Raw genomic sequence first — 22,689 nt, 5'->3', positions numbered from 1 at the left:
CGTTTATATGTAAAAATGGTGAAGCGGTTGTAAACGCGTTTTCCAGGCTAAAATTCCTGATTTTAAATTTGAAAATTTAACAAAAACATATTTCCAGTAATAAAACTTGTCGTACTATAATATTGTCTGACTGTGAAAACACCTCAACAACTCACGTAGTACCCACGTGGAACAAGATGGCGCCAGCAATGGAGCTGCTTTCCTGCGGCATAATCGGTAATTTCGATCGATTATTTACGAAAAAAACATCCAATTCCATCGTTTGCATCGTTGCCGAGCGATTCGCTAACGCATTTACCCTATATGCATCGTATATTTCGCTCCATGAGCTCTTAGCTCAGTATTTTGACTTTGGCTCAATGGTTAGTTGGTCACGGGATTTTTCGTAATGTGAAGTCCACCGCTTTTTGCCTCACGTATACTACCTACCGCATCGGTAAGAGAGATGGAACCCAACAGCGGCTAACTTCACTCTACTGCGATTAGCGAGTTTGTGCGTCGAAGCGGCGTGGTAATTTCGAATAACGTTTCGATCTCGGCGCCGAATTGCGAATGGAAATATTGATTGACTGACCAAAGTAAAAACGGTGTCAATAATTTCAGAAAAGGATTGCAACGGTGATGTTCTGTGGACTTGGAACTACCCCGATGTTACAGAATCGCAAAAAGTTTTGGTGCTCAGAAAATCTTCCCTACAATCTGAGCACAATGATATTTTACCCTTCGTCTATGCCAGACACTCTCACAACTCCTGGTTTTATATTCAATGCACCGAAGTTTCCGACTCCGATAATTTACCCAGGGCAAGATATTTTGTTAATTACTATTGTCATTTCAATATTTTTGATTTTGATTAAAAGTTTTGATTTACTTGTCTCTTAGAGTGATCAGAAAAAGAATTTCCCTATTTTTTCGCAGCATTTCTAGGGAAACTGTGAAAGATAATTTCTTCGTTCATTTCCTACAGGTAAAACAGTTTGCGCTTGTTTTATTCGCGACAGATTTCAATCCACCAAAATACGAGGCACTGTGTCGTGTCTTGAGCAAAATGTACTGTAGGACTGGAAGTCCAATAGAGTTGCTGCAGCTCTATTTATCCGTATTCACCAAAGGCTCTTGCGCAACTCAGGATAACGGAACGTTTGTTTGCAATGAATACAGCGATCGAAAAGTTGCCAGTAACAGCACCAACCTCAGAGGCTTGATAAAGACTTTTGAGCTGAAGACGATTCTTATATACACAGCGATATTGCTGAAGAAACGGATAATAGTCTACCACCACAGCCTTGAACAGCTTCTTAGATGGATACGGACCTTCCCTGCTTTTATGAAACACAGAAATGTTACCGAATATTTATTTCCATGGGTCGACCTGGTTAAAGATGAGATACTGGAGCTTAAGGTTTATTTCTCCTCATGGGACTTTGAAATTTAGCCCATTTGTTGTCTCATACATTGGCCATTATTAAATATCTTTGCTTGGATATTTCAGGGTCATTCTTCGTATATCGCAGGGTGCACGGATAGTCTAGTCGCTTCACGGGCTGAGCTTTACGATCTACTCGTGAATTTACCTGCAAGAGAAATCACTATTGCGTCACATGCAAAAGGTATTACAAAATTGCTATAATTTGCATAACCATTTTCACAGTGTATTGGTATAAGCCACTCTTCGAGACAGAAGATTGACCGCTCGTCAACTTTTTTCAAATTATTCATCCATTATCTTTACTCCCTTTTCGTGAAAAAATTCGAAAAAAACACGCAATCCTTAACATCCATGTGATTTTTTTTTTTTTTACAGAAAGTCTAACGATGACGAAGACACACAAGGAAATAGCCTTGTTCATGGTCCAGCTCGGAGATAATCCGTCTTACTCGGAGGTGCAAATAACATCAGAGATCTCAGATAAAACACAAGATCTTTTGAATCAGTTAAAATCGTTGGCAAGTTTAACAACGCCTGAAGGTAGAAAAATGGTATCCATCGAAACGTTTAAAGAGAAAAACTTAGCCCCTGCAGTCGAGAACTTTCTCATCAATTTAGCAATCGCCGAAAACCTAATCATGCTGTGATCTCTTACACACACAAAATATGTTCTTATTTTGTTCCGAGTCCTCTTACAAGTAGAGGTTTCCATTGGAATAAGGTGAGCAAATGTTACATCACTTGTTCAGTTGTTAATTTATGTAGTTAATCGTGAATGCGTGGCTCTTTGATTTTCATTTTCTTGAAAATCTCAGGGATAAGGTAAAAAAAAAACAGGATCTTGCGTAAATTATTATGAATTACGATTTATTTAGGCAGGTGCTAGTGATAAGTGCATTTACAATATTTGACAGATGAATAGTGTAAATCATTGTGATTTTTAATGCTAAATACCTTAATCAATATATATTCAAATAAAACTACTTCCTAAATCATAAATAATTATGAATGATTATGGGGTTCGCACAGATTTCTCCGTTATAGCAGTTGAATGTTACTTTTAAAACTTGCAACCAATACGTATTCATCGGCTAAAGATATTTAAAGAGTACCAGATGTTTAACTTAAATTTATTCCACACTGAGGCATGCTCAACGTTCATGAGAACAACTTCAGGTACCTTATAATAATGATTGGAGGAAACAGGAGCAAAGCAGTTGTTTTCTTCATTTTACAGACAAATAAATATGTAAAGACATTAAAATTTCTAGTTCGTGTGCGCCCTTCGATTTATTTCATGCATGATATCTATTTGGTAATATCCTCGTCGGGTTGAATACTTATTTACAATTCTGTACAGATCTTCACTACCATTAACCAGTCAAACTAATCACATGAGCAACTACAAGTAATTTCCAATCTATTGACCAGAAAGTGCTAAACGCTTTTCCAACAGCAGATTGCTCTTTGACTGTCTGGCGCGTTTCCAAACGGCATCGAACCATCGGGCGCAATGTATTTGTTGACTTGGTAGTCATGTAAGACTTCATAGTTGTAGATATCGGTACCCAGTTGCTGTAAAGACGGATTGATAAGTTAGTTTTATATTTGGCAAGTAGAAAAAAATGTTATTTTCGACATTCTTATAACGTTTTTCCTAAAATTTCTAGATACAGAAAAAGCTAATTACCTGTGTGAGCGGGCTGGTGTTTGTTGTAAATATGCCAGCGAAGCCCTTCTGCCTGGCGACTCTGAGCACATGTTCCTCCATTTCCCTCATAAGAGCGATATTCTCAGCTGAAGTGAGACTGCTGTTGGTTCCCATCATAAAACAGTGCAAAATTTGTCCCTTCCCCTTGGGCAGCTGTCCCTCTCGGATTGGCCCCTCAAGGTACTCCAAAAACTCAAATATTACTGTCAGTTTTGAATGTATCGTAACCTCAGGCTCGTCTCTCGCGTCGAAATTCAACGCGACGCTTAGTGCCTCGCCAGACGTGGATTTCACTATGAAACTTAATCCTTTCTCTACCAGAGGATCCCAAAGCTTGTGCATCAGATCTGAGTAATCTTCTCTGGTAATGTCAGGCATCAACCACTTCTCCAGGTCAGCTTTCGAGTAAAAACTGTCCGTGATCATTCTGTAGTTGAGACGTTAGCAAAGATAAGGTTTATTCCAAAAGAATCCTATCGTTAAGCAGCTTTTCGATCAATACTATCGAAGTGTATACTCACTCGACAACGTCTTCTTTGTGGGAATTATTGAGCTCCTCAAAAACGTACTGTTCTCCGTTGGCAGAGCCATCGGTGTCGGAATCTGAGTCGACATTCATCCTCTGCAGTATATCCCCCATGTTCTTTGCGCTTATGAAGTCAGTTATTCCAATGTGGTAGCCCTGGTCGCGAAGTCTGGTAACGGTGTAGATCGAATTCAGAGAGTTTCCTCCCAGCTCGTAAAAGTTAGCGTCGATGGTCACTGCTGCTCGAGCGCTACGTCCGACCACTGATGCTACCGTGGGAAAGAGGACTTGAGCTGCAGGGAGAAGAGACAGCGGGACATTTTCGTAGTTGCAATCGACGGCGATTTCCTCTTCTGCAAAATAAAATGAAGAAGAAGTTTGAAAAAAAGTAAAGTAGGGATTTAGCTTTTTGTATTTTATCATTGTTTCTCACTCACTGTTGCTCATCAATTCGTATTGCATCAGCAGTGTCTGTCTGTCAGTCTTTCCATTCACCAATAGAGGAATGGAATCAATCACTATCACTTGCGGTATCATGTAAGGCGGTAGAATGGTGTGCAGATAAGATTCGATCTGCAGTCCGGAAATATTTATGTTGTCTTTGGCCGTCACAAACGAAATGAGTGCCTGTAACAAGACAGATAATTAGTTGTGGTAAATGGAAGTCAAAACTATCAAGGTATTCACACTATTCGTCACATTTGAAAAAATTGCAGAGTTGATACAATCTTTATTCAACGCATCACAATTTAAGTCGAGGTAAAATGATTGCGATTTGTAATCTCTCAATATTCAAACATTATTCCACATGTTCTTTGCCTCTCATTTACCTGCGAAAGTTCACCGGGTTTAAAACAGAGAACGACCGCTTTGTCGACAGCAGGGGATGCCACGACAGCTCTTTCCACTTCTGCGAGGTCAACCCTGTGTCCTCGGATTTTAATTTGGGCGTCAGTCCTCCCCTCGTAAATCATTATGCCTTTTACGATCCTGGCGTAGTCACCAGTTCGATAAATCCGCGAGTATTCTGTAGATAAAGTAATAACAATTATGAAGAATAATCTGTTGCTCTTGAAAATTACGCCTCGACGTTCTTAGTTTGTCCATTGACCAAAATCAAGTGACAAAAAATCAGTGAATCGAATTCGTCACACAATCCTCTACTTGCAATGTTTTCAATCCCATTAATTAAGACTAATGACTCTCTTCTTTCGTCTTATTCATTCCTTCTTTATATTCACCTGGATCCACAGCGTGTGGATTGTCTAAGAAACGATGCGGGTCCCTTCCTTTGACGTAACCAGCTGCCAAGTTTTTACCAGCGCAAACCAACTCCCCGACTTCTCCTTGCGGCACCAACTGCATTTCCTTGTCAACAAGGTATACGGCAGTATTATCTAACGGCTTGCCTGTAAATTGGATTGAAAGAACTCGCTTCATATTTTACTTTCATTTGCTTCTATCCTCACGGAAATTCGAATTCACAATGTTGTTCAAAGATATGAACACCGTCGCTTACCGATCGGTACTTTGTCCAGACCCTTGAGCTGTTGAGGGTGATTGATCAAATGGTATGTAACGTCCCCCATAACTTCTGTACTGCCGTAAAAATTAGCCAAAACATGTTCGCCGGACCGGAATCTGGCCAAGAACTGCTCGGCCAATGAAATAGCCAAAGTTTCGCCCGAGCACACCCAGAGTTTCAGGCTCTGAAGGAGTTCCTTGTCCTGCATTTCCAGGTACATTAGGAGAGTCCTCAGCAAAGACGGGACAAGTACGAGTCGTTCGATCTGTAGAAAAAAGTTCGACTGTCAGACAATTCTGAGGCGAAAGGAACGGCGAGTTTCGTCTTCTTTCTGACCCTCGTGTCACATGGCCGAAATTTGTGTGTTCGGATCGTTCGCTTACATTGTGTTTCTCCAGAAGCTGAATGAACCTCTGCGGATCCCTTGTGACATGCTTTGGAACAACGACGATGCTCCTTCCCTGAAGCAAAGGGCCCCAGATTTCGGGCACACTGTCGACGAAAGTCAGTGCAGTTTTGAAAACGCACCTCTCCTCAGTCGACGAATAAGGCAACACCCTCCACTGCCAGCGGAGCCGATTCATCAGAGTTTCGTGGAGCAGTCTAACGCCTGAGTAGAAGGTACAAAAGGTTTCCTTCAAATTCACCCCGTCAAGCATATTTCACTTGAATTGGAACGTAATCTTACTTTGTAATAATGTACTATCGGTACTATCACTTGCCTTTCGGCACCCCTGTGCTTCCCGAAGTGTACAAAACGATCGCCAGGTCAGAACACGTGTCCAAATTCATGGGCTCCGTCGACTCTTTGCTGGCTTCTTCTAGAAGCTTCTCGTATGTAACGACAGGCGTGCCCTCGTATATTGTCATGTCGGCTGGAATCGAGCGATCGAATAAATGAAAATTAATAAATGATAAACCCCGAACAAAATTGCTGATTGTCTGAAGTTACATTTGAACGAGTCTTTATTCAAAAAACTTTTCGCATCTACCGCCACGCAAATACATTGCGCAATGTTATTTTGCATACAAGAAATTTCTGCTTGAGAAGTAGCCTTGTGCCAATGTATCCTATTTTCTGATCATATCTGTCACTGTTGCAACTGTAATTGATTGACATTACTGATAGTATGAAGTAAGATATCGAAGCGATAGAATGCAAACATTCCTTTCCAAATTGATGGCAAAAAACATACACTGTGAATATACATTATTGGTGTCATACAGGGTTTTATTTCTCATTTCATTAACTGTCGTTCAATGTAATAATTTTATCTTAGTATGTTAATTTATCGCACTCCAATGACGATTTGCATCTTGAGCAACAAAATACTTCCCACTATCACCATGTCAACATGTATATATAGAATAAACGTATGCCACGTAGGTTTAAGAGCTGGGAGTACCTGTCTGGGAATTTTTTTCACAGAGTTATTTGCTCTCTTAGAGAATTTTTCTCATTACATCAATTAGTTGATTCGTTTTTAATGCGATAGCGTCAGCTTCACGATACGTTCATTCAAGCGTGAAAATTTTAATGCCGTACCGTTATAGCAGAGAATAATCATAGAATGTCAATAAAATTTCAACCAACGTATTACGAGCAATAACACACAGCGAACAGGATTTAATTATCTGCCGTTCATTATAATTATTATTAATAATAACTCGCATCCGAGACACAGCTGCCTTGTCGTTGGGGTTGAACCGTTTGTTGTGCAACTATAAGAAAATTGCCCATTAATCTGCATAACTCCAGGCTGCTCTGCAGTGGAATAATCGATTTCACTGCCTCTGATTATAATTTTTCACGCGAATCAGAGCCAAGGCTACTCGTTTTTTTACCGTTTGTTTATTACCGCAGGAGTTTAATTTTCTACAGCGCAGCGGGAGCTTTTTACGACCTAATAATTACGCTAGACCTTCTACGTCGCAGGGTGCATTGTGTACATTTGCAATCTTGGAACAATAATCTATTCGACTATGTGAATTTTTCAGGATTCTTCATCGCTCACCTCCATCTTCGGCGACCACGAGGAGGGGCTCGGCTTCGTTCAGGATATGCTTAACTCTGGGAGCTGGAAACCCTGGATCCAACGGAAGGTAAGCCATTCCGGCCTTCAACGTAGCCAGCAAGAGAGTCGGAAGACGATCCGTAGGCTGCATTGAAATTGCTACGAGGGCATCGAGGCTGCTGGATCGACGACAGCGTTTTGCTAGGACCCGTGACAGCTGATTGGTTCGCGCTTCGAGCTGACTGTAAGTCAAACTTCTGTCCTTGCCAAACTCGTCTGTAAAACGAGATTAAAAGCTTAATCGCAACGTTCTTTTTCACTTGTTTCGTCCGTCAACGCAAATTATTATTTCTCAATTAACTTTCTTACTTTATAGACCACACAGCTAAATTATCAAAAATATTTGAACATGGTTTTCTCATGAATTTCATCGCCCAGAATTCTTCTTGTATCCTAGAATTTTTTCAATTCTGACACGGTGAGATATTTCAGCGACGACAATTTACAAAAGGGTGAACGAAAATTTACCTTCGTAGACAATTGCTGTGTGATTCAGATTGTTGGCCGCCACTTGGGAGAATATTTTATGAACGAATACTTCCTCGTTCTTTCGGCCTGTGTTTTCTCCTTTGAGAACTGACAACTGTTTCAGCGAACCCATCTGTGAATACGAAAACAAAATAAGGGATGTAAATATTTCTTATAACGTATAACAGAAATACTCGGGAGATATTTGTCACAATGCAACAAATTTGATAGATTTTTTTTAAAAATACAGACAGAAATTTAATTGAAAGAAAAAATGGGGGAAAAACTTTTCAAGAAAATGAGGAAAGACAGCTTTCGTACTAGAAAAATTTGTTACAGAAGTTCCAGGAATGTATTGCCAACTCGAGTGCAAAGCGTTGAGCAATTTTCTATACAAATCATTGGATACAATTAGCACAGAGATATCCTTACTGATAATTTCAGGAAAATAATAAATATATACCGATAAAATGGTGTTACAATGATTGCATAATAGAATATTTCTTGCGCGTATCGCAATCGAAATTAATTAGCAATACGTCTCGTACAAAGTAAGGAATATACGATGTAAATATTGCGTCTATCTACTTTCAATACACACCTGTAAGTATAACCATTGATATGCAAAAAAAAAAAAAAAAACACTGCGAGCATAATTTACAGTCTGCAGGCGAATAGCTGCCAACGAATAATTACTCCTAAAAACTTGTACACCAATTGATTGATGGAATAAATGCCGGAAGTTTGTTAATTACCGGGGTTTCAGTTTTCTTATGCGTTTTTTCTTTCCCGTTTTGTAATTCTGATCAATTACTCGTCCCTGAATAACTATATTCTTTAGGAGGTTGAAGTTGGTGAAGTTACTGTAACGATGCATGTTTAGAAAAAGTCGCTACTCCGCACCTTCAGGATTGTCTGTATTTTGGTAAACCGTAAGAACCAAAACAGACTTATACATATTTTGAAAAGTCAACCCATTGAAGAAGTCATTCTAAAATTGCACAATAACGAACTTTTCTCTTACGTTACGTTACGTTAAGTTTACTAAGTTCGGTCAGCAATTCTTCTCACGTCTTTGCCTATTTTATAATTTCTTGTTCTAGTCTTTGTCCTAATTTCCTTTCTTCCCCTTTTACAATTGAAACGAATCATTAGCGCTTGTAAAAATGGAATTGATCAGTTATATCAGTTAAAAAAACACACACACACTCAACGCGTGTAGTTCAAAAATTTGTAAACCAGCAATAACACTGCTCTGCGAGTTGCTCAAAGTGTTTTTTTTTTTTTTCTTGAATCCGATTGTTTGAATAATTATATATCCTCGTGTCAAAGTCAAGTAAAACTTATTACACGCTTCTATGTGCGTTATTTCACGTGACAGGAATATATTTTGATACGTTTCTGCAGTTTGACGAGCACATGTTATGTACATAAAATACTTATAACGATGTTGCAATCTCCAATTTGCTCAATTTCAATGTAAACATAACGTATCTTGTAGACATTCAATATTGCTCGCCGCTTCAGCGTTACAACATATTTGCAAATATTTTTTATTTCTTTTATCGTAGAAAGTAAAATCGAATATCTCACAAAGCTGACGGGTGCATCTCGTGTTTGAATTTTGCACTACGCAGGACCTTCGAAGCCTGAGTTTTAAATTGTTTTATCATTCAATCAAGGAGTATACAATCGGAGCTGGTTAAGAATATTATTTCAAGAAATAATATTTAATAAAACGATACTAATTTAAGTCAATGACGATTCAATTTCTTCCTATATGCAAATCTTATTGTTAATTAATCAAAGCGCGCGACAAGAAAATATATATATATATATATATATATATATATAAATTTGGTATTCGCAATAAAAAAAGAAAATAGTTTGACATAAATTTATAGATAGAGATTGTATTTGTTTTTTTAAATTCCTCTTAAATCTGTTTTAGCTATTGCGCAAATATCAGTCATTATGTCAAAAAAGCAGCGATTCGTTGGCCTTATAGAGTACATTATTTATTTATCTATTTATTTATTTTTTTTTTTCTGCTTTTACCAATTTATTGATACAACCTTACGACTGACAAAACTGATCCTTTCAATGCCAGCCGAAAGTGCAAGGTGTTCTTTTTTTTCCGCAAAAATCGTTGTATTTCAAACTTATTCGAACCAAGTGATAAAAATCATATTTTTAATAAATATCGATTGAATGTTAATTTTTTTTTTCGTGACAATAATTTTCTCTGCTTAGATTTTCGCAACTTACTGCGAATTTAAATTGCGTCTTTGGTATTACAACCCTGAATTTGAGATCGATTGGAAAAAGAGGGAAAAAAAAATGTTTACGATTCCTTACGGTATATTAGTTTTTATACCGTGACATGATATCATCTATCAAGCGTCGTACGCGTTACATGAAAAGACTGAGAAAGTCAATAGATCAATGCAGGAAATCCTGTATACAACATAAATACCGCACATGCTAATTATTTCTATGGTTTATATCTCCGTCTATAAACGTCGATCAGATTTATCGGCCAGTCTGCAAAGGCGTTAAGAGACTGAACTCGGTTTCCGGACCGAGAAAAGTGAAAGGGTTTCTTTCAACTGTGACACAAGCGCACGAAAAGGAGAAAAAAGAAAAAAAAACCATGAAGCGTGTTTTACGCGTTTTTCCACGCGCACTTTACGCCCACAGAGTAACCGTTACTGTAGCGGTTGAGTGAGTCTACAAATGCGCATGCGCGGAGTACAGAAAATACCACTTTCAACTCTTGGGAGTTGAAAGTGATATTTTCCGCACCGCGCGCATGCGCCGTAGCGAACAAATCTGACGTTACGCAATCCTGACCTCAATTTGGTGCTTCGTGAAAAAAAACGTGCAACAACAACAACTCTTGTTGTAAAAAAAATTCGTTCTTTCGCCTCCCGTATTTGCAAAATAATTTTATCTTTGACTTGACCTACGACTCGATATTGCAAACTCAGACTCGGCCCGAGAATAGACCGAGTTTTCCTCCTCGTCATACAATATATATATATATACATATATTGTATACTACTTCTTATATTATCCTTAAATGCATCTGTTACAGGCTCCGCGTTGAGATATTTATTTGATTAATATACGTCCACAGATGTTGGCACGAAATATTGGCATTGAACGTAAATGGGGCTTGCTTTGTTTTTTTATTTATTATTTTATATTGTTTAAAATAATTTTCTCTTCACTTGGTTTCATGTTTCTCATTTCTTGCTTACCTTCTGTGTCTCGAAATGCAATCACCGTGTACACTGATTTATATTTTATATGTATATATATATATAAATCCGTATGTATACACCAACATTCTGCAAGGACGATGATTTCTATTTGTTGTGTCCTTAAAAATCCCACCGTACCTCGCTTGCATCATCCTACAGTTTTATACGAGAGCGATATTAATTAGGAAATATCTGCACGTCTACAGTCAGGAGGAGAAACAGACGTCTCAAAACCAAAAAATAAAATAATTTAGATGAAAAAAAAAAAAAAAAAACCATCTAAAATCATAAAACCAAGTTTCAAGAAGCGAATGTTATGCAAACAATTTCTCCTTAACACTTCGGCAGACAAACGAAAATTGTCATACCAAAGTTTGACAAAAACCGCACTGTTGAACCAAAAAAAAAAAAAAACGAAAGAAAGAAAAAAAAAACTATATCATTCCTATCTTTTTTTTTCTTGCTCAATTGGAATTCGTAAAAAATTTTTCTACATCTTTTTTCTTCAGTCGAAAGAAGACATTGAAGTATAATCTTGAATCGAAAACTATAAAGCGCTGCAAATTTCTAATCTCAGAATCAGTTTCGTTATATTTTTTTCACGCCGCTTTGCAGCGTTCAGATTGTACTCTCATGCCTGATTCATTCATACACAAGCCGCAAATTTGTTCCTATTGTGTATGTAAAGGAAGTACGATGATAAACCGTTACAGGATTATACAGATTTCAATGAATATGATAAATATGTATAAGCCAGTTCGATTGTTGGAATATAAATTTATAACGCAGATTAGATTAGAGATCGTTTATGCGTATTATTTGTATTACAGATTGTACGTGAATAACGGGCTGCATTTAATAACGTAATGCGGCTGCATTTATTGGCAAGGTGATCGAATAGCGTAAAATTATTGTGAAACTGAAACACGAAAGTTACGATCAACGACCTTGTCCCTGTATTATAAATAAAGCATGCAAAGGTACGCGTTCTCTACGCGACTTGAACCTACACCGATTTCCCTGCGAAATTCTCATTGTATTAGTTTCTCCTTCGCTCCTGTGATTCCGTTACGCCGATTCACGATCGGACAATTTGATGAAACCTTCATTTCACGCGGAATTTCGACGAGCCTCGGCGGCGATTTCGTTGAAAAATAAATTGAACAGAACAAATAATTAAACAAAAACCACAATAATTTATTAATTACCCACACATGTCAGAGTCGCGTACGACCTCGTACTACGAAGTATAACGGTAGAAGGGCGGATGCGAAATTTTTTTTTTTTTTTTCCCCAAGCAAAAAATTTTCAATCAACGGTAGAACAAACAATATTTCAGTTTAACTTTCGGTATTAACCGTAAGACGAAAAAAAAAATAAAAAAAATGTATACCAACTATCAGGTCGCATCCGCATTTTTTTCATCTTAAATCGCGCAAAAACCTTCGAAACGAAAGATTTACTAGATTATTTATTCATTTGTATCGCCCGAAAAATGCTACACAATTAAATTTACATAGTAATACCTAAAGAGGTAAATTTATGCTCAACGATAATAGCAAAAAAATACAAACTTGAAGAAATGATTTTGACATTTGTTTTTTTCCCGAAATCGATAAATCTTCACATTTCAAAGGGTTTCAAAGCGTTTTCCAAAAAAAAAAAAAGAATTTCGCCGACGACCTTGTACGGCAACTTACGTTCTGTATAATTTTGTGAGAAATGTAGAAATTTTGAAAATTCTTACCAAAATCGATAAATATTTATGTATCAAAGGTTTTTGCGTCGTTTACGAGATATAAAAAAATTTCGGATACGACCTTATATCATTTACAAATATAATAGTGTAATGAAAAATATATTTTCGTATCCGCCAAATATAAGGTCCTCATACCGTAATTTCTTTCATTCCGGTCAATTTTAGTGCAAAAATTCGTTTTGAGTGACATTGAAGTGAATGCAGTGAAAAAAAAAAAAAAAATAAGAAATTGTACGCTCATTTACCTCAAAATTCACCATATACCATTAGACACGCGACATTGTTACACATATAATCGGCATCGTCATCGTCGTTCTTGAAGAAAAACGCATGCGGTACACACAAAGTAACTTTACTTGGTCAACGCCACATAAATAGCAAGCTGATACTTATGGTCATGCTCGAATAGCGAGTGTCAGGAATAACATATTGTAAAAGCATAAGTCAGCCTGACGGAAATCACTTCTGAAGCCAGACGACAATGATTCAAGCGAGACGCGTGAATTCTTTCGTTTCATCTCTTCGCCGTTTTTTTTTTTTTGCCAGTTCTCTTAGGTGTCTAGAATTTGGTTTTTTTTTTTATCTCCGTTTTGTTTCGCAATTATTGTTCTTCTTGGTGCGCGACGATTGAAGGAGAAGAAAAGAGAAAAAAGAAAAAGCAAAAAAAATAATACTATAACGAGTAATACAAAACTAATTAATTAGTACACAAAAAAAAAAAAAAAAAAAAAAAACAAACAAAACAGACAACGCTTTGGTGTTTATAAAAAGTTTTCTCCTGTCGTTAATTCAAGGTTGTTTTAATAATCGATCTCAAGTGAGTGACTCTACTTGTGTATTTTTTTTTTTCCTTCTTTTTTTTACTCTCTAACACTCGACAAGTAATAGCCTGGAGGAGAGAGGTGATACAAAGAAATCGATCTGTTGGAAAGTCTGCAGTTCTTACAACGTAACGATAAACGGTCGTGTTGACTTTGCATATCTGATACGTTGTTGCAAAAAGAGAGACAAAAAAATTTGAAAAAAAAAAAATCAATCATTCATAAATCCAGGTGCGTACATACAAGTCAGCGATGAAAAAAAATCGCAAGGATATTTTTGTAACTAATTCGCGATGCTTGCCCACGAAGTAATCGTCGTTGAAGAAACAAGGTTTTTTTTTTTTTTTTTTTTTTTCGTTTCCTCGTTTCTCTTTCCATCGCAGTATTAACTTCGGGAACTTTATTCTCCTGCGTTTCAATTACTCAAGTTCCGCTTCACTTGCGGTACAGCAGCATACATTGATATACACATGTAAAGTTCGCCGTGCGACGAAGAAGAAAGAAAGAATTTACGGTCTGCAATGGAAAGATGAAAACATAAATCTACCACAATATCGAATTTTTAAAGAATCGACAACTTGATTTGTGGATTTCAAAAATATGGAAAGTCAAAGTGTGGAAAAATCAAATAAATAGCTTAATCGATTAATTGAGTATTGCGATTCATCTTTTCTTTCATTAATCGATTAATCGAAATTATTACGAGGCAACATCGATTAATCGAAACCGTCGATTAACCCTTTCAGTCACATCGCAAAAATTTTCATGCCCTAACCTTATCAGAGTTTATTTACAACTTCAAATGATCTTTGTCACTTCGCATGACTATTGAAATATGGAAAATTCTAATGTTCGGCCAGAATTACCGAATTTTTATAGTATGTTCGACTTTACGTCCGCCATATTGGATCCGCCATATTGGATTTAAAAATTATCGAATTCCGACTTCAAATTCGTGATCAGCGACCACAAAAAACGTTGAAAAATATGTGACCGAAAGGGTTGATCGATTAATTGGAAAATCGATTAATCGAAGCTGTCGATTAATCTATTAATCGCACAGCACTAATATACACAAAATCTAGATGTTTCCGATATATGTTATAAACTTTATATATACTTTTAATTTTTTATACTTGAATATTCCACATTTTCACGACTCTACGAATTATATTTTCGCGTCTTTGAAAATTTCATACTTTCCTCCTTATCAATCGATCAGCCGTTCTAGTTGTTTTTTTTTTTTTTTTTTTTTTTACCCCCGCCTATTATTCGTCGCCGATCTCCTTTTCTACCGGCACGCGGATTGTCATCGTCATCATCGGCGCGAAACCGCAGGTGATTGCGCCGATGATTTCACCCTCACGGATATCCTGCGGCAGCGCGGTTTGATATGGATATTGAATGATGTTCGGTCGGTGGATCGCGAAAATAAATCGCAACAGCTGCTATGCAGAAACGATGTGCAACGAAGCGATGAGCACCGAGTTTGCAGACATTAACGAGCTGCAGTTCGAGCTTTTACTTGGTGTCCTTGTAACGTGACTCACAGAAAATACGAAAGCAAGGTGCAACGAACTACGTGACTCTTACACACACACGCACACACACACACACACGCGTATTGTTTTCAAAGTCGGTGCCAAAAAATTTTTTTCCCCCTTTTCTTTAAATTTTCTTTCCTTTAAATTTTTGACCCACTTGTACTGAAAAATCGATCGTTTTACGATATTCTCGTAAAGACGAAAAAAAAATAAGAAAGAAAGAAGAAAAAAACTCGATCCATTTCAAAAATACAATTTCCGTCGATCGATCGAAACGATCAAATCGATTTAGAGATCGTTAAGGATAAATTTAACTTTGAAATAAACGATGTTGAAGAAATATTTTTTTCTTCTACCAGTTCTTTTCAAAAATATTGTTTATCATCGACAATCGATCTGTACAAATAAGAACAATTCAACTTTTAGTGGAAGATGCGATATGTGTAAATATACATTTTTTTTTCTATCCATTTTTTCCCCCCCAGTTAACGATTCAAAATGGTTCAGAGAAATTAACGGAAAATTTGAAAAAAAAAACAAATGAAATGAAACATTTTTTGCGACCTGAAAAGAATAATCGGTAAACTTTTCGCGAGAATATACCGACCAATTTTTTTTGCTTTTTTTTTTCTCTTTTTCTACTGATCTTAAAGAGAAATGCATCGGATTCGAAGCATCGAACGACGACTTCAATCCTCTGTATTTGTATCATCCACGCATTCCTTGCACTGGGTAAAACCTGTTTTGCAACATAATTTAAGGAATATAATTTGCGTGTTTCGGACGGATCGGCAACACGTTACTCACTAAAAATAACTTAACATCGGTCAATTTCTTTTGTTCTTTATCTCTGCAATAATACACGAAAATTCCAGTTTCCGTATCTATCCTTCTCTCTCCACCTTTCTCTTTACATCGGTATTCCGTCCAAGCGCGTGTATGGAAAAATAATATTCCCGCGTAATTACGTATTTGTACAATCGCATTTGCGACAAATCAATGCGGTATATAATATAATTAAACGCGCGATTATTCAACCTCCGTAATTTATCTCCTTGGTTCAATTATTGTATTGTACAGTATGATTGACTATTTTTTTTTCTGTGGGTACTTTTTTTTATTTTTCAATTTCTTTCAATTTAATTTATAACCGTTTCATTTAATCATCTTATCGTTACATACGTTACTAGGACTTGAACATTTTTTAAAATGCATTCCGGGCTCTCTTTACAATTACTTGCCAAGAAATTTATCGCATTTGAATCGAAAGCGAATGAAATTTTGCAAAAAAAAAAAAAAGAAATACATATTTTCAAACCAAAATTACGAATTACGAGCGTATAAATTTTGTTTTTTTCCAATTCGTACGTTCAACAAAATTTTCAACGATCGTGTAAAACCTCACTGAAAGTTGATTCGCAACTGAAAGTTTCACCACCTTAGAGCGTCTCCGCTGATCTTAGATCACGCGGACGAAACTCGAAAAAACATTGAACTAAAAAAAAAAAAAAAAAACTAACGGGAAAAAACGGAAAAAGGAAAATAACGGGAAACGAATTCTTACCTTGAAATTTTATCACTTCTCTTCGAATCAACGAATAAAAACGACGAAGAAGAACGGTGGTAAGAAAAAAAATAAAATAACAATAATAATAGTACACACTGCACAAGTAAAATATTGTATAATAATATGTATATTCACCAAAACCACTATATAATTTATATAAGAATATTTCTGACGAATTTAACAAGAGCAACAAAATACTCAATATATATATATATTTATAAATAATGGTAAAATCTCCCGCACTTATCCACAATCTACGAGGCCTTGTTTTTTTTTTTTTTTTTCCCTCTTTTACATCGATTTCGTCGACCGATGCGGTTGTGTCGCGATTTTCACTGCCGCACGTTTTACGAAACGTCAACGCAACGATGTAAATTTTTCCAAGTCTTGGAAGTGGCGAAAAAAAAATTAAAAAATTAAAAAATTAAAAAAAATAAATAAAAAATAATAGGGAATAAAGAAAAAAAAAAAATAAAAAACCGAATGCAAAAGTATCGTCGGTGAACTTATGGCGGTGGCCTCCGCTACGGATACTACGGGAGTGTAGGGCGTTTGACGTCGTCCCCTGCCTTTTATACGAAACTACCACACAGGCTTCAATCCGGGTAATAACTATATGTCTCATTGCCGTTGGTGCTGCTCGCTCGTTCCCTGAATCAAAAAGAATCGTATTATGCGAGATAGCGAGAGTCGCGATTATCATGGTCACTCGCTGTGTATGTAACAAGTATACGCGTGTAACGTCGATCTTCGTTAATAATTTCACTTCGTTATTCGTGAAAACAAAGGAACTGTGAAAATATTGTGAGAAAACATATTTTCAAACACGACCTGACTCGACGAAATTTAAATTATCAACCAATCGTCGTCGCGAACTTGTCGATGACGTTAATTGTTGTTTTTGTTGTTCTAAGGTTAAAATCGCCGAATCTTTTGGTCAAATTCCGTTTGTTAAAATCGTTGACGTGATGATTCGAAGGAACAAAGAAGGAACGGTTAATACAAGGATGACAAACGATCGTTTTCGATTTTAAAACATGTTCCGATAAAAATCGAGCTGTAAAAAATCTATTTTATTCTAATTTAAATACTTGCTTTCGAATAAATCGAGCCAAAAGAGAGAAAGAGAGAGAGAGAGGAAAACCATTAGACGAAACGTTTCAAGTAATTCGCCCGTCTTGCATCAGATTCATTTGTTGTAGAAATACATACGTATGTAAAAACGTCGATGGCTGTCAAACTGGATGACTGGAAAAAAATTGTTCGATTCAACAAACGCGGTTATTCCGATTTCCGACTTGTCATTGTACAGCTGTGATAAGAGGTTTGATTGTGACGAATGTTACCTTCGATTTTGAATACCTAATTTACGTTTATTATATCAACACGTTGCAATGAATGTGTTTATCCACGATACAGATTCGTTCGATTTTCTCCTCGCATCTTCTTCCCATTCCCCTCATCGAAAGTGTCAAAAAGTAAGGGTGTAAATTGTTAGCGACGAACTGTCGGGTAATGAATAAATAATAATTGAACAAAATTTGAAACTTTTAAGTAACTGAAGAAAAAAGTTTAGTCGAAAATTCTGGTCAGGTAAAGAGAGTTTAATTGTTGGGAAAACGCAACATGTTTAAACGTTTTCGACGTTTCGGCCGGGCCCTGCCGACCATCCTCAGGCTACAACGATTAACAAAAAAGTTTCAAAGAACAATTCTGAATTGAAACAGAGACTACGTTCATAAGAATAGTTGCTAGTGTTGTAACTTAGTTATAAATTAATAAATTGTCACATGTTAGAGTGACAATTTCGAGGTCAAGTGTAAAAATTGCGGATGGCGAAAATAGTATAAAATAAGTTTACGTGAGTGAAATTTTGACGACTGAATAAATTAATAAGCGTGTGAGAATTGAAATAAACAAGAGATCAACTAAGTTTAGACAGATTACTCACAAATTTTGACGAGCTGTTCCTGCTTAGATGTTATTAGTTCAGCATTTTGGACGGAAGTGAAGATTAGCGGATATCGATCCGCGAATCTATGGTAATGAGGTTTGATATTGATCTATGTTCGATTATAATGGATTTGAAACTGATGACCAACCAGAGCAAAGAACGCCAATATTTCAAAACTAGAGAATGTTTGAGTATAAATGGCTGAGATGTTTGTTCTTAAAAATATGGATCATTTCCTTAATAATACGTTCATACCAGTTCGGTTCTGTAGTTAGGGTTATAGAGTTGTTAAAATCAAAATTATGTCCAAGACTTAAAGAGTGTTCTGCTAAAGCGCAACTTTCAGTATCATGGCATTTAATATTAGAGCGATGGCCAGAAATTATATTTTTTAAATGTTGTGACGTTTGTCCAATATAGCTTTTGCTACAGTCTCGACATGGTATTTTGTACACACAATTGATTTTATCTAAATTGGGAGTTACAGATTTTAAATGAGAAAAGAGAGGATATTTGGTAGTGTTGTTGATTCTAAAAGTAATTTCGATGCCCTCAATTTTCAAAACTTTTTTAATTTGGCTAGAAAGATTTTCAATATAGGGTATAGAGATGGAGTTCTCGAATTTGTCCTTATCATTGGGTTGATTGTTAGAGTCTATATTCCAATCAATCGAGTCGTACATTTTTTCCGCTCTATACTTTTTAATATCATTAATGAATTTTAAAGGGTAGCCGTTTGAAACGAGAGTTGTTTCGACATGTTTTAGGTTTTTTTTTTGAGAAATTGAGGGTTTGAAATTTTAAGGCAACGATCGAACAAGGCTATCGCGACAGATTTTTTATGTTTTATAGGATGATTTGAATTATAATGAATGTATCTCCCAGACCAAGTTGGTTTGTGATGCCAATCTGAGATTATAGTATCATTTTGATTAATCACCACAGTGTCAAGAAAACTGATTTTACCATCTTTATCCAACTCAATTGTGAATTGTATACGAGGGTGAAAATTGTTGAACTTATTCAGAAGGAATTGTAAGTTTTCATTTTTTATACAAGTTATAATATCGTCTACGTAACGGTAGTAAAAAGGGAGACTAAAAGGAAGCTGTGAAAGAATTTTTTGTTCAAAACGTTCGAGTATTAAATTCGCTACTACTGGGCTAATCGGTGAGCCCATGGCTATACCAAAAATTTGTTTTTGAAATTTATCTTTGTTATCTTTATCTTTGGTCTGAGAGGTACATTGTTTTCATGAATTTTTGGTAGAAAATATATTTTAGGAGGCAGAGAGTTGTAGGTTTTAAGATTTTTTGCCGAGCTTGAATCTATAAATTTTTTCTGGTGCCACAGGCTTATCATATCATCGACTTGTTTCTGTATTTTCTGTATTTTATTGGTGGGATCACGAGAGATAAGAGTATAAGTGTCGGAATCATTGAGAATATGTTGGCATTTTTGTTCAAAATCCATCTTGTCCGTGACGACTGTTATATTGCCTTTGTCAGCATCAGTGACGACTAAGTGGTTATTATGTTTTAAAAATTCTTTAGTTAGTTTAACTTTGGACGTTATTTGACGGTCAGATTCGAGAGGATTTTTGACGAGTCTGTTTCCAATGAGTTTGCTAATATTTGATCTTACTCTATCTTTGGTGATGCCATCTTTGGTGATGAGAGCTAATTCTACGCTACTTAAAATATCATCAATAGGTAAATTTACATTTTTACAAGGTAGACCATGATTAGGATCAAGTGATAAAGTATCTTTGATTTCAGAAGGTAACTCTGTCTTAGATAAGTTCACTAACCATTTGTTAGTGTAAATTTCTTTAGGAGCTTGTATAGACTTAAGTTTGTTAAATTTAAACACACACAAAACACTGATGCTGACAAAGGCAATATAACAGTCGTCACGGACAAGATGGATTTTAAACAAAAATGCCAACATATTCTCAATGATTCCGACACTTATACTCTTATCTCTCGTGATCCTACCAATAAAAAAGAGAAACAAGTCGATGATATGATAAGCCTGTGGCACCAGAAAAAATTTATAGATTCAAGCTCGGCAAAAAATCTTAAAACCTACAACTCTCTGCCTCCTAAAATATATTTTCTACCAAAAATTCATGAAAACAATGTACCTCTCAGACCAAAGATAAAGATAACAAAGATAAATTTTAAAAACAAATTTTTCGTATAGCCATGGGCTCACCGATTAGCCCAGTAGTAGCGAATTTAGTACTCGAACGTTTTGAACAAAAAATTCTTTCACAGCTTCCTTTTAGTCTCCCTTTTTACTACCGTTACGTAGACGATATTATAACTTGTATAAAAAATGAAAACTTACAATTCCTTCTGAATAAGTTCAACAATTTTCACCCTCGTATACAATTCACAATTGAGTTGGAAAAAGATGGTAAAATCAGTTTTCTTGACACTGTGGTGATTAATCAAAATGATACTATAATCTCAGATTGGCATCACAAACCAACTTGGTCTGTGAGATACATTCATTATAATTCAAATCATCCTATAAAACATAAAAAATCTGTCGCGATAGCCTTGTTCGATCGTTGCCTTAAAATTTCAAACCCTCAATTTCTCAAAAAAAAAACCTAAAACTTGTCGAAACAACTCTCGTTTCAAACGGCTACCCTTTAAAATTCATTAATGATATTAAAAAGTATAGAGCGGAAAAAATGTACGACTCGATAGATTGGAATATAGACTCTAACAATCAACCCAATGATAAGGACAAATTCGAGAACTCCATCTCTATACCCTATATTGAAAATCTTTCTAGCCAAATTAAAAAAGTTTTGAAAATTGAGGGTATCGAAATTACTTTTAGAATCTATTTTATTATTTATTTCATATAGAATTTAGAAAAGATTATTTTTTTGGGCGGGGGGGGGGGGGGGGGGGGGGGAGATTTCAACCTCATCGCCTGTCAGGGTTTATAATGTATAAATAATGCGCAATGCGAATAAACCCGTAGAGAATATTTTCTTTCAACTTAAACTTGCAGCGATAACTTCTTCCTAGTTAAATGAATAAAACTGGACGTAAAAACGTAATCAATTTCATCGGTTCCAGCGAACGGTTGAATCATATTACGCTGGAATTCATCTCGAATTATATGCACAGCTTGTTTTCACTTTATTCACTCGTTCGTGCTTGTCCTAGGATATGTCGAGGTGAAATTTCAACGAATAATTCTTGAAACAATTGATGAAAATAATCGAAATATTATTGCGTGATTTTCGCAACTGGTCGACAAAATTGCGCGTAACGAAGTATGTAATAATTTGAGGTAAAAAATGGCATTATTTTGGTTAGAAAACCTGCACAGCAGGCGTGAAAGTTCGATGATATGCACATTTGTCCCCCTTTCCTTTTATCATCATCATCATCATCGTCATCATCAATTATTATTGTCGATAGAAATTGAAACGCGGAATGAAACGCCGTGACGCGCATGGAAATATCTCTGCGAAAACTACACGTTGCAGTTTGACCGGATTTCTCGGCAGGCTCCTTACAGTACAGTTTCTGCGAAGCGTACGTAATAGGTAGAAAGGTGTGTGGGTGAACGACCGCGAAACGATCGTGTTTGAGTCAAGTTTCTTTCCTTCATTTCCTTCATTCCAATCACATTTTCCTCGACCCGAGTCGTATTTCGTCAGGCAACGTCACTATTGACTAGGTATTAACCATTGCTTGGTTGTGACTATCGTTTGACATCGAAGATTTCCGCAATCGGTTGAATATGATCACAATTTTTTACTCCATATCAAATTTCTCGATACCGTGTCCTTTTTCTATGTATCATTCGGATTATCGTTGGGAGATGAAAGATTATTGGATACAAAATTTCGTGCGTCAAATTATAATATTAATCATGGCGTATCCAAGCTCAAAAAAATAAAAAATGATATTGTCGATTCAAACGCGTCATGTTTTGCAGCGAATTATATCACAAGGTTATCAAGGATTTGTTCTTTTTTCTCTGGCATACATCACCGAAAAGTAACTAATA

The 22,689-nt window shown here is 36.2% G+C and overlaps 2 protein-coding genes across 3 annotated transcripts; one reads left to right on the top strand and one right to left on the bottom strand.

Annotated features, from left to right (window-relative positions):
- Positions 1–169: 169 nt before the first annotated feature.
- Positions 170–2,848, top strand: LOC124178893 (putative DENN domain-containing protein 10 B). Its single transcript, XM_046562672.1, has 5 exons — positions 170–216; positions 604–803; positions 968–1,402; positions 1,493–1,610; positions 1,805–2,848. The coding sequence occupies exons 1-5, from the start codon at positions 177–179 to the stop codon at positions 2,074–2,076; spliced, it is 1,065 nt and encodes a 354-aa protein (XP_046418628.1). The 5' UTR covers positions 170–176; the 3' UTR covers positions 2,077–2,848.
- LOC124178892 (plipastatin synthase subunit B) lies at positions 2,280–17,209 on the bottom strand. Of its 2 annotated transcripts, none has more exons than XM_046562669.1 (12): positions 16,689–17,209; positions 7,735–7,867; positions 7,207–7,482; positions 5,914–6,066; positions 5,575–5,801; positions 5,186–5,456; positions 4,908–5,075; positions 4,497–4,693; positions 4,104–4,293; positions 3,662–4,019; positions 3,120–3,567; positions 2,280–3,004 (listed from the first exon to the last, which is right to left on the bottom strand). In XM_046562669.1, exons 2-12 carry the CDS (start codon positions 7,865–7,867, stop codon positions 2,867–2,869), a joined length of 2,559 nt encoding a protein of 852 aa, XP_046418625.1. In that variant the 5' UTR covers positions 16,689–17,209; the 3' UTR covers positions 2,280–2,866. The 2 variants fall into 2 exon arrangements, with proteins under 2 accessions (XP_046418625.1, XP_046418627.1); XM_046562671.1 differs by lacking the exon at positions 16,689–17,209 and adding an exon at positions 8,056–8,094.
- Positions 17,210–22,689: the final 5,480 nt, after the last annotated feature.

This window comes from Neodiprion fabricii, chromosome 3 (assembly GCF_021155785.1).
Source record: "Neodiprion fabricii isolate iyNeoFabr1 chromosome 3, iyNeoFabr1.1, whole genome shotgun sequence".
In the NCBI taxonomy this organism is placed as follows: Eukaryota; Metazoa; Arthropoda; class Insecta; order Hymenoptera; family Diprionidae; genus Neodiprion; species Neodiprion fabricii.
The sequence above is the reverse complement of the archived record's forward strand: the minus strand, read 5'-3'. Positions and strand labels throughout refer to the sequence as shown.